The 12,519-nt window shown below is 36.5% G+C and overlaps 1 protein-coding gene across 12 annotated transcripts in view; it reads left to right on the top strand.

Moving 5' to 3' along the window:
* The window catches only part of MAST4 (microtubule associated serine/threonine kinase family member 4), a 603,634-nt gene that overhangs the window by 481,111 nt on the left and 110,004 nt on the right, over positions 1–12,519 (top strand). For all 12 annotated transcript variants that reach the window (XM_043887657.1, XM_043887656.1, XM_043887655.1 and 9 more), the window contains one exon: positions 3,110–3,198. In XM_043887657.1, the coding sequence (XP_043743592.1) occupies positions 3,110–3,198 (89 nt within the window). The remainder of the gene's footprint in view (positions 1–3,109; positions 3,199–12,519) is intronic.

Below are 12,519 nucleotides of genomic sequence, written 5' to 3'. Positions count from 1 at the left end.
TATATATATACACATATATACATACATATATCCATATATACATACATATGCAAGATCTAGGTGCTTTAAGGTTAAATATAGTGTAAAATATGCCTCATTACCCTTAAAAATATTAGCAACAAATAAGTTCATTTGAGAGGCCAAGACCCTATTTTGTGAGTGTAGAGATTTGTGTACGTATCTAAATTTCTGCTTTGAGCTATGTTTTGTAAAGTCTAGTTTTGCATTGCTGAGGAACTTTTCATGTTTAAAAGCTTCATGTTTGATTTTGAGAGATTCAAAAATTTTACTTCTCTCTCTAGCTTCATGCTAAAGATCAATACAGAGGATAGAGAAGACAACTTCAGTTTTGATTGTTCACATCTGTCAATAAGACATGCCTCAACTATTTAAGGATTTGTGTAACACAATACCAGTGTCTTCATGGTGAACTGTTCAAATTCTGAGGCAGCTTGTTTTTAACTTCCTCTAACTTGCTCTTGTGTTATTAGGTAAAGAATCCTATTTTTCTTCATCCTTAATTACATTCACAATCATAGATTTGTAAAGATTACAAATCTTTTTAGACAATGGGCAAACATGGGATGAATGTAATATAAACTTTGTTCTTATTTTTGTATTTTATATTGACCACACAAGTGGATGGTTCACTCGTTAAATCGTGTCTGACTCTTTGCAACCCCAAGGAGTGTATGTAGCACACCAGCCAGGCTCCTCTGCCCTCCACTGTCTCCGAGAGTTTGCTCAAATTCATATACATTGAGTCAGTGACGCTATCTAACCATCTCATCCTCTGCTGCCCCCTTCTCATTTGCCTTCAGTCTTTCCCAGCATCAGGGTCTTTTCCAATGAGTCAGCTCTTCGCATCAGGTGACCAAAGTACTGGAGCTTCAGCTTCAACATCAGTCCTTCCAATGAATATTCAGGGTTGATTTCGCTTAGTATTGACTGGTTTGAGGAGAAACAAGTAGATGGCATCATTTTAGTCAGACATTTCTTTTTGAGACTTTTTTTTTTAAATCACATTTTTGAAATCAGTACTTTTTCAATATCCATTTATTCTGGTAGACTTTCAGTAAATGATACAATTGTGAGAATTTTTGTTTGTGTTTTTCTTTGTTTTAGATACAAATTGTTGGCTACTTTCTTGCTGTGGTACTGGACTAGTTATATTCTGTGTCTTAGGAAAATTTAATTTAAATGTTTTTAAGAAATATCATTTTCTAAATTTTAAGTCAGCATACTTCACTAATATCCCTATGTAAATATTCATTAGATTACTGTTTCTATTGATATATTGATATCAGTAGATATCAATTGATAGGTATTTCTTCTTCATTTAATTTATATGTGTATAAATTAATAATTGAATGTCAATAGAAAATTTACATAAATGATTTAGATAAAATACTAAATGTAAAAAATAACACATATCCATTTTTATGTAAGTTAGCCTGTGTTTTTCCCAGTTTGCTCAAATTAGCAAATAACTTTTGTGAGAGTTCCAGGATATAGATCTTTCATTTATAATTTCTTATTAGCTTTAGCAAGTTGATATATTTAATATCCCTATTTTAAAATGAAAGATGTTAATTTGAATTGACATAAAATACAGTGTAAAAAATATTTCTTTAAAAAACAAGCACATGATCTGACTTGATTATGAATTTGTTAATAGGTCAGATAATGATTCTTGATAGATGAGTTGATAATACCACATTCCACCTTCATAATTAAGTATCAAGGGTCTATTCTTATGCAACAACTTCTTTAAGGCTGAGTAAACATGATCTTAATTAAACACATAGATAATGCTGAGGGCTGTTGATTGCTCCAGTAAGGAAAGTAAAATGATGTAGCCTGACCTTAAGAAATTATAAATATGAGAATGTTGACGAATGATAATAGGTAGCAAACATCTAAAAGAGAGGATTGGTTCCCCAAGTCAATATTGTGGAAAGAAATTTGGTTTGGTTTTGAAATGTGTTATTCAGAAGTATTGAGAAAAGTTTCTTTCATATATTTTATACAAACTCTCAAATATGTCCGCCATATGTTATTTAGAAGTAGGTGAAGATTCCTGTTTAAAGAGTACTGTAACAGAGAGATATTCTGAATTAAGAAGAAATTACAGTAAATCTGTAATGGTGGTTAAGGGCAGCTCTAGTGTAGGAGGATGGAATTACAGTGAACCTTATAAGTGAATTCAATGAGGTAACCTGCTGGTTTTTATTATCCTTTTCTAACCATGGCTATGATGTAGCAGTCTGTGCTGCAGAAAAGCAAAGGAAAGTAAGATAATATCCACTTCATCATCAACTATTGTGTTATGCTCTAAGGCTTGGGAACGTTATTAACCATTTTATAACTTTCTAGTATCAGAAACAGGAAAAAAATAGTGGACCTGTAGTTGTTGCCCTGTGCATATATGTAGCAATGTATTTCTACTCACTGGGTACCAGGATAAAAAACAGTAGGTAATGTGCCTCTGAGAAAAGGCCTTCATTGTTATTTTAATGCAAACTGGAATCTGTTTTTATGATTCCCAAAATACTTATTTTAATAAGGAATTTTGAGTATGGTATGAAGATGAAAAATGAATGAGTAGTGAAATATTGTACATGTATCTTAGGCATCAGCTGTTTTATTGACAAAAGGCACAAGTATGAAATTTGTCTAAATAATTAGATTTTTAATTAGTGCATCATTGTAAGATTAATGTCATTGCGCTTCATTGCATGTAATTTTGTATTAGAAATTTCATGTCAACAAAGCTGCTACCTGTGGTTTGCTGATTTGAATCCTTATCACTTGTGTGTATGGCATGTTACATATTTGCAGTCAAGAGCCGAAAGAAGGCATTTGATTATAACTTCACTGGTGGTGAAGAATATTGATTGTGTTCTATATGATATGAATATATTATGTTTTCTACTATTCAGGAAACAACCACCTTTCAAATATTAGTGACTGCATATTGCAAAAATTTTAGAAGTAACATGAGCAGATAGATTGTTCAGTCTAAGCTATGTCTACTCTGAACATACTTGAACATTATGGATGCTAGGTTCTCTTGTTTTTTAAACTGTTTTTCCTTTCCTTTTGACAGTTGCCGAACCAGCAACCGGAAAAGCTTGATAGGCAATGGACAGTCCCCAGCATTGCCTCGGCCCCACTCACCTCTTTCTGCTCATGCAGGTAATGAATTACTTTGAGTTCTGTTTTACTTATTCTTGTAGTTTTGTTTGTTTTTTCTTGCTAGTTTTTTAAAAGCTGGGCATTTTGAATTTTGGATGTGTCTCCACACCTTGTTATCTTGGTTTCTCTATTGCTTTATCACTAAGTTGTTCTTTTTGAGAAGTCAGCCCATCCTCTCTTTGAGCACGTGAACTCTGAAAGTGAGAATTCCTTTTTATTCCTCACGAGGTCTTATTTCAGTTTTTTTTTTTTTTTTTTCGTGTCTAAATTTGTGGATGATGCAAGTCATGCTCCCAATGTTAGGATTTCCTTTTGGACATATAGCCATGATAATTCACATGCAGTGGATTAGTGTTAAGAACTGTAGGGAAAGAAAAACGTCTTTCTCTTTCCCCTCCTAACTTCTCCACTGAGAACCTCGGTAACCAGAGACAAATTACAAAAGAAAAGCATGCACATTTATTTAATATACATTTTATGGAGCATTCATAAGGAAATGAAAATCCAAAGAAACAGTTAAATTAGTTTTTACAGTTTTGATCAAGAGTGGGGAGTCGTGCAAAGATATTTAGGACAAAGGTGGGCTAATCTTAGTAAGCTGGGGAAAACTCAGCAAGACATGTTTGTTCAGATTCTTCTATGTCCCTTGTCTTCAGAGATAAGAAAGCTCCTTTCCTTCAGGTATAGAGAGTGTGCCTCTCACATGAAGGTTTTATGACCCGCTTATGGGCAAGACAGAAAGCCCTTCCTTCATGCGTTGCTCCTCATATCCCTTCACCTTAAAATATTCAATGTGCCAGTGTTAACGTATTTTGGGGTCTCAAGTCCCAAAATGTGTCAGAACTATTCAGCATTTTTCTCCCTAAAGTTGAACTTACCTGTTATATACATTAACTATCACAAACAATGACGCTCTGAGCAGTCTAGAACATGTCTCCTCTTATATGTGGGCAGGAGTTTAAAGTCTTACCTGCCAGTGGTATATATATATAACTTACCTTTACATCTAGACCCATTGCCGGCACAAAGAAGATTCAAAAGATGAGGCTTTTGGCCTCAAGAGCTGATTAGAAGGATGGTAGAGCCACATTACAAAAAACTATAAAATGAAGACTTCTTTTTATTTTTTAAAAAATTCTGTCCAAGGTGGTACAAAAGGGTTAATGCCAAGCGGGAGAGTTTGGGAGCTGTTGAAGGAGCCACTTGCACATGATGTTGAAAGGTGCGCAAGACTTTGGTAGGTAGAAATGGGATGAGAGATAGGGGAATTCCTACTGTGTGGCTAGAGTGTGGGATGTGTGTGCTTGATTGTATGGGAATATAAAGGTGAAAAGAGATATGAGAATCAAAAAGGAGAATGAATTTTGACTTTGAGTGCCTTTCAGAGATTTTGTGGAGGATCTGTAGGAAGATGTGCTCGAGATTATGGAGGATGTTGGGTTTAAAGGATAAGTGATTAAGCCCTACCTCTGATATACTCTTGTGGAAACTCTCACATATAGGTGTTCAGATAGTGTTGATTTTATATTTAAACTAGGGTATGACTGTCTCCTAGAAAGCAGTCCTTCTGCTCAGTGGGGATCTCCAGTTGAGAGTGGAAGTTATCTAAACATGTTTGGGGATGAAACAGGAGAGAGAAAGAGGGAGGTAGATGCCCCTTTGGAATGAAGTTTTATTTTCCTCATAAATAAAAGATGGTAAAGTTAAAAAAGCAAAAGATAAGTTCATAAAATTATGATACTGTATGCAGTAAAACTACTCAAGTCCAGAAATACTACTCCTAGACAAAACTTTATAGATTCTCCTACATGTATATGCAAGAAGACATGTTCTAGACTACTCATAGAAATGTTACTTGTTGTATCTAAACGTTTAAAGGAATGTAACCCAAATGTCTGTCAGTTAGAAAATGGATAAATGAATTGAGGCATAGTTATCCACAAAGCATTGTGTACTTAGTAAACAAATGAACTAGCACTCAAAGATGGTGTTGGGCATAAAAGCTAGTTGCAAAAGAATCGTGCTTAAACCATACCTATAAGGTTACCATGATGCTACATGCAACGTTTTCTTTAGGGGTACACATGCACACACACACACACACACACATATATGTATATGTGTATATAAATTTGTCGGCTTCCCAGGTGGCTCAGTGGTAAAGAGTCTGACTGCCAGTGCAGGAGACCTGGGTTCAATCCCTGGGTCAGGAAGATCCCCTGGAGAAGAAAATGGCAACCCACTACAGCATTCTTGCCTGGGAAATCCCATGGACAGAGGAGCCTGGCGGGCTACAGTCCATGTGGTCATAAAGAGTTGGACGTGACTTAGCGACTAAATAGCAATAGCAACAAATACACATTTGTAGTAAGAGTCTAAAGGAAAATACGGTCATTTGAAAGACCCAGCTCATGGTAGCAGTTATGTCTGAGAATGTGTGAGGAGGTATAATTGTGGAGAGGAGTAAGCAGTTGCTAATATGTTTCTAAAGCTGAATGGTGAGTACACAACTATTTATATTGTTACTTTTATACTTTGGAGATTGATATTGTATTGTCATTTTAGTGAAAGCTGACCAGAGGGTCAAGCAAGATCAAATACTTTGCTTAGGGGCTGGAATTATCCCTTTGTTTTATCTTTTTCATCCCTCTGTCAGACTGCCACCAGTATATACCAGGTTCTAAGTATATGATAAATTTTATTTCTTTTATATAGTTCAGCTGTGATTTAAAGCATTTAGTCCTACTCGTCTTTATAGTGTTCTGTATTGATTGCATGATACTGTTGTGCCCGTTGATTAGGCTTTTATTGTCATGATTCTCTTCAGTTCTGATATTGAGATTAAAGAATATGCGGTAAGACTTTAATGATCCTTTTAATTATTTTTCTTTTCTCTATGGAGAATTCTTTCCCCTTCAAAGCATAGTTTTGTATTTAATCAGAGGAATAATGGGCAAAGAAAATCCTGTTTTTCAGGTTCCAAGAGACTTTTTCTTTATGTTACAGAGCCAACAGGTTGTTATTCACTCAGAAACTGTAGAGAAATCTGTTAGACTTTTTGTGAGAAGTGGCATTTATCACAGTCTGGTCGGTTCCTATTTCTTTAAAGAAAGAAGGAAAGGTTAAGTAAAGGACCCAACCTCACACCTTGACAGTGTGAAATGCCTACTCACCTCTTCCTGTTGCTGCATTCCCTGCTATGTATGGTCCGCAGACACCAGGGGCCGGTTCCTGGGCGTCCCCGTGAAAAACGAGGAAAAAATAAGTGCCACCTCTCAGTGCCTAGTCGCCCAGCAGATACACTTTCTATATTTCTTAGGCAAGGATTATGTGTCAGGACACTCATCACTGACACACGAATTTATGCCGTCAAGTGAGTCGGTAGAAATGAAAACATTAATTTATTTGTGTAGATGTATCAGTAATGCCCTGAGGAAGAAGAGATACTGGCATCGTGTTTTGGAGCTTATCTCTGCAGACAGAATAGTCTTTGTTGACAGACAGGGATTCCTTAAAGAACTGTGATCAGGACAGTCCCATTAAAAGAAAAAAGAGAGGTAAATATCACAAGTTTCTAATGCTAAGTGTGAAATTTAATGTAGAAGCCTCAAAGGAAAAGACTAGTATGTCTCTCCTGAATTGAAAAGTTTTGTGTAACAAATGAAATCAAAGGAAAACAAAGTGTGAAAAATATTTTTAAACCTATAACTGAGAGACATCTGATTGCCTTAATATATGAAGAGCTTGTGTAAATTGATATGGAAGTGGTGAATGCACCAGGAGGAAAATGATCAAAAGATGTAAAAAGGTACGTCACAGGAAGAAAATTAAATTGGCCAACAAAAATGTGTGAAATGATGATTCATTTCTATTATAAGAGAAATATGAACCAGAATAATGAGACGGTGTTGTTCACCTAGCATACTGTCAAAACTTTCCTAACACTGATAGAATTCGATGATAGCGAGGTTGTGGAGAAACAGCCCCTCTCAGATCACTTAGGTGTTGATGTGAATTGGCACAACACTTTTAGTTAGTTTGTGATATTGGTTAAACTTTCAACTACATTTACCCTTTGGCAAATCCATCTCTAGGAATTTATCTTATTGATATCTCACACAGTAACAGAAAAGGGTAAGTCTAGCATTGCTTATATGGCTTCCCTGGTGGCTCAGATGGTAAAGTGTCTGCCTACGGTGCAGGAGACCTGGGTTCGATCCCTGGATCGGGAAGATCACCTGGAGAAGGAAATAGCAACCCACTCTAATACTCTTGCCTGGAAAATCCCATGGACAGAGGAGCCTGGTAGGCTGCAGTCCATGGGGTCGCAAAGAGTCAGATATGACTGAGCGACTTCACTGAGCATTGCTTATAACTAGCAAATGGAAAATTAATTGTTACCACTTTATATTTTATTGTACCCTTTATTTAGTATACCCTTTATTTATTAAGTATACCCTTTATTTATTTAGTGAACCTTTTATTTATTAAGCATCTGGTTTAGTAGGAAATAATACAGGTATATAACCCAAGACTTCATGTTTGTTACAAAGAATGAGGTGGGGGCTTTTATATTCTGATATATGAACGCTGTCCAAGATAGACTATTCAGTGAAAAAATACATTGTGTAATTTTATATATGTGTGTGTGTGTTTGAGTGCATATACACATATAAACATACTTGCATATTCATAAGGGATTTTTGGAAAGATAAATTTAACAGTTTTTAATCTTTGGAGAATAGGAAAGTAGGGAAATTAGTGGGTGGTGCTTTTATAATAGAGTAAGTTTCTGTAAATACAACTGGTAAATGAAACAAAATAATGCCTGATCTAGTTCTCTATTACTATATAGCAAATTACCAAAAATTTAGAGGCTTAAGACAGTATCCATCTATTGACCTTATAGTTCTATACAAGTCTAGGTATAGACTTGTTTGACCTCAGGCAGGCTCTCAGGGTATCTCAAGGGCAAAATCAAAGAAAGATAGAAAAGATAAGTTCCTAGTTCTGTAGGAACCCTCACCTTTTTTTTTTTTTTTTCTGTTCAGAGTTTTATTCAGCCAGAGTCAGTTGGTTGTTGACCTTAAAAAAAATTAGAAACTTATTTTACCAGCAAAATGAGTTTATTTTGGGATGGCAGAAAGTTGTAATTTGGCACAAGCAAACTTACCTTAAAAGGTAAATCCAAAAAACAGAAGAGAGAGGCTTTTGCCTTTACAGAGGAAGAGAAGAAGTTGGGAGGAGAGTCCAGAGTCTTGGTGGCTGAGCTGTTGCTGGGCTGAGAAATTCTTGCCTCCCTCTGCTGGGGTCTGAGGGGTAGTGTGTGAGAGCTCCCCCTTTAGGACTTCCCCATTCCATTTAAAACAAGGCTTCGTTTATTGTCAGACTGGGCTGGTCTCTTATCTGTAGATTGAGAAGGAATCTACTCAAGCTCATGTAGGTTGTGAACAGATTCAGATCCTTGTGGTTGGAGAATTAATATCCCCATTTTATCCTGACTGTTGGCCGGAGGCTGTCCTCCTCTGTCTTCAAGCTTGCATTGGCAATCCAGTCATTCTCATGGTTCACATCTGTAACTTACTCTGCTATCAATTGAAGAAAATTATTTTAAAGGGCTTATCTGATAGGGTCTGCTGCTGCTGCTGCTGCTGCTAAGTCGCTTCAGTCGTGTCCGACTCTGTGCGACCCCATAGACGGCAGCCCACCAGGCTCCCCCGCCCCTGGGATTCTCCAGGCAAGAACACTGGAGTGGGTTGCCATTTCCTTCTCCAATATCTGATAGGATCAGGCCAAGTCAAATAATCTCTGTATATTAAAGTCAACTGATACGGAGCTTTACATCTGCAAAATCCCATCATAGTAGTACCTAGAGGAGTGTTTGCTTGAATAACTGGGAGACAGGTGTCTTGAAAAGATCATTTTTAGAATTCTGCCTACCACAGTATCACTTCAATACTTTATTTTGATTCGAAAGGCTAAGTATAATCTCTAAGAGTGATACTTACAGAGGATGAACCACAGACTAGATGTAGATAAATAAATGAGACCTATTAGACTTTTAGAGTCCCAAGATCAAATGTTGCCCCATTGGTCAAAATATCTAACCTTTTGTGTCTTCAAAGATTATTTTACTGGGAATTTGCAGCTGGCTACTTAGATTCATTTATATGAGTGTTTTTTGAAGGAAAAATAGGAAAAAAAAAGTCTCACTTTTCTATTGCTACTCTAGAATTATTAAAGACAAGAAATATTCTTAATCTTCTATGTGTTCATAACCTATTAAGTTAGTATCTACTTGGGAAAAAACTTTCATAAATTACTGTCTGTCTCTCTATTGTACATATGAACCTCGTTTCTGAAGGATTAGTCCCTACACTATTTTCTGTTCTGCTCACCAGGCCTCTCTTCAAAGATATAACTCAGCTAAAGGAGGCCCCATACAGGTGAAAATAACCAGAGAACTGGAGAGATTGTGTGGACAATACAACTACAAGTAGAAACTTGCAAAACTCAGAAAAGTACTAGGGTAGGCATATGAGGTTAGGCAATGAAACACCCCAAATCTCACTGTTCAAAACACCCTGTGAACATCTTGATGTGCGTTTCTTCTTTATTTTCCCTTCTCCTCACCTCTACCCTTCGATCATTGGCTTAACAAACATAACCCAGAGTATAATGTGGTTTCCAAGTAGAAACTATGAGACATTGTGTACATTTTTTCAATAAAGTTTGTATTGTTTCAGAAAACTACGAGGACCTTCCTTTTTTGAACTTGTGCTGGAGTCTCTTTTTGAGCCACACATTGGTCTTGCCACTTTAAAACTTGCTCTCCTTGTATTTCTGCCGTATCAATTATACTCATTCACCAGATGTGACGCTGAATAGGATGGGGTTAACAGGCACAGGTTTTGCAGACAGGCATGCTGATACAAGGATTTGAACGTCATTAGACTAGCAGGGAAATGGAGATAGTGAAAGATACACAAAGCAGAATAATAAATTCAAAGAAGAGCATCTGGGCTAGAACAAGATTCGTCAACATCCAGGGTACCAGAGATGTACATGAGAGCATCTCACATCCCTGATATCGGCAAGGAACTTTATAGTAACCTGCTGCCCTGAGAATGTGAACTATAAGCTCTGAAGATATGTAACTGGGGGGTAAGGGGTTTAGTAAAACCTGAAATGTTGGCCCTGTGTGCCAACCAAGTCCTTAAATCACTTACCAACATCCATATGACCCTGTGCCATTTTTAAGGTATGATAAAATCTCATAAGAAAATTTTCAGCCTCTGTTCCCATGACTGTGATCTTCAAGGCTGATATGGTTAAAATATAAAAAGTGATACTCTGATTGTGACAGCAAAGCAGATAGTTGGTAGAAAATATGAGAAATTTATGTGGAAATATAAATCCCCCTTAAACCCACTATCCAAGAATAACCCTGCTAACATTTTACTGTATCTCTTGTCTTTTTTTTCCTATATGTATTGTGTGTATGTGTCTCTGTATATCTGTCCATGTGACTGAGACGCCTATGTTGAAACTATTTATTTACTCCACCCTTGCCCACACTTAAGTTACAGTTTTTCAGGTTCTATTGATACAGGCCAAACATAATACCATAGTACCAGTTTTATTAATGTATAATTGACATATAAGCTTGTATTTAAGATATACAACACAGTGATTATATATCTTTTTTTTTAATGACTGCCACAATAAGTCTAGTTAATATCCATCACCTCACATAGTTACACATTTTTTTTCTTGTGAGGAGAGCCTTTAAGATTTACTCTTTCAGCAACTTTCAGATATTCAATACAGTATTGCTAACTATAGTCACCATGTTATACATTACATCCCCAGAACTTATTTATTTATCATATAACTAGAAGCTTGTGCTTTTTGATCAGCTCAGTTCAGTTCAGTTGCTCAGTCGTGTCTGATTCTTTGCGACCCCATGCAGCACACCAGGCCTCCCTGTCCATCCCCGGCTTGCGGAGTTTACCCAAACTCATGTCCATTGAGTCGGTGATGCCATCCAACCATCTCATCCTCTATCATCCCCTTTTTGATCACCTTCACCCATTTCACCCACCCCCCACTTCTGGCAACCACCGGTCTTGTGGCTTTTCATTTCTTCCATTTTGTTGTTCTGAGTTTGTTTTTTGTTTTGGGTTTTTTTTGTTTGTTTTTAGATTCTATATATTCCTGAGATCATACAATATTTATGTTTCTTTGACTTTTTTCATTTAGCATAATGCCCTCAAGATTCATCCACATTGTTGCAAATGGCAGAATTTCTTTTTTTATGGCTGGAGAATATTCTGTTGTAGATACATACCCCGTTTTCTTTATACATCCGTCTGGTGACAGATAACTTATGTTGTTTCCGTATCTTGGCTATTGTAAATCATGGGAGTGCAGATGTCTTTTGAAGATACTGATTGTGTTTCCTTCCAGTATGTACCCTAAACTGGAATTGCTAGATCATATGGTAGTTCCATTTTTTAAGGAACCTCCATAGTATTTTCCACAGTGGCTACTCCAATTTACATTCCCATCAATAGTGCGCAAGGGTTCCCTTTTCTCCACATCTTCACCAATGCCTGTTATCTCTTATCTTTGATAATAGCTATTCTTTGACCAATAGTTTTGATATTCTAGTATCAATAGCTTTGATAATAGCTAGCACGTGTGAACTGAATATCTTAGTCATTTTAATGTGTGCATGTTTTCTTAATCTTTTGTCATTTCACTGAATTTCTTTTCTGATTCGCTGTTGGTTCTAATGTTGCTTTTTGATTAATGTAAGTTTTTTCTTATTTTTAATTTTGTCATCTAATTTGTCTTTTTCTTTCTGATTTCTTCCATTTTTTGGTTTTATCTAGTTGTTGTAGTTTCTTTTCTTTTCTTTTTTTTAAACCAAACTGGTCTTCCTCTAAGAACCTGACAGGGCTGTTCTGACCTCTCTGTTTCCCCTGCCTTTTCTTGTTTGACAAGCTTCCTATCAGTGAAGTGCTTCTTCACGTCCTTGTGTTCCTTAGCCTGACATTTAGGGTGGGGGTTTTCCCAAGCACTGAGTGAATTTTTGAGCAGCAAGAGTTTTCCTGAATTCTTCCTAAACTTTATAGGCTAGCCTATGAAGGGAGGAGATAGCAGTTTAAAAAAAAAAAAAAAGGCGTTAAGTCAGTTTCTGTCAACTTAAGGAGACTGTACACTTATATGTTTCTGCTCAGGTATTTGTGGCCCCATCAAGTTTGCATGCAGCACACAGAGGGAAAGTTATTACTATGAATTTTACTTCGCTGGTGG

Source organism: Cervus elaphus, chromosome 25 (genome assembly GCF_910594005.1).
Source record: "Cervus elaphus chromosome 25, mCerEla1.1, whole genome shotgun sequence".
Classification (NCBI taxonomy): Eukaryota; Metazoa; Chordata; class Mammalia; order Artiodactyla; family Cervidae; genus Cervus; species Cervus elaphus.
Note: the sequence above shows the minus strand (reverse complement) of the source record. Positions and strands in the feature narration are given on the sequence as shown.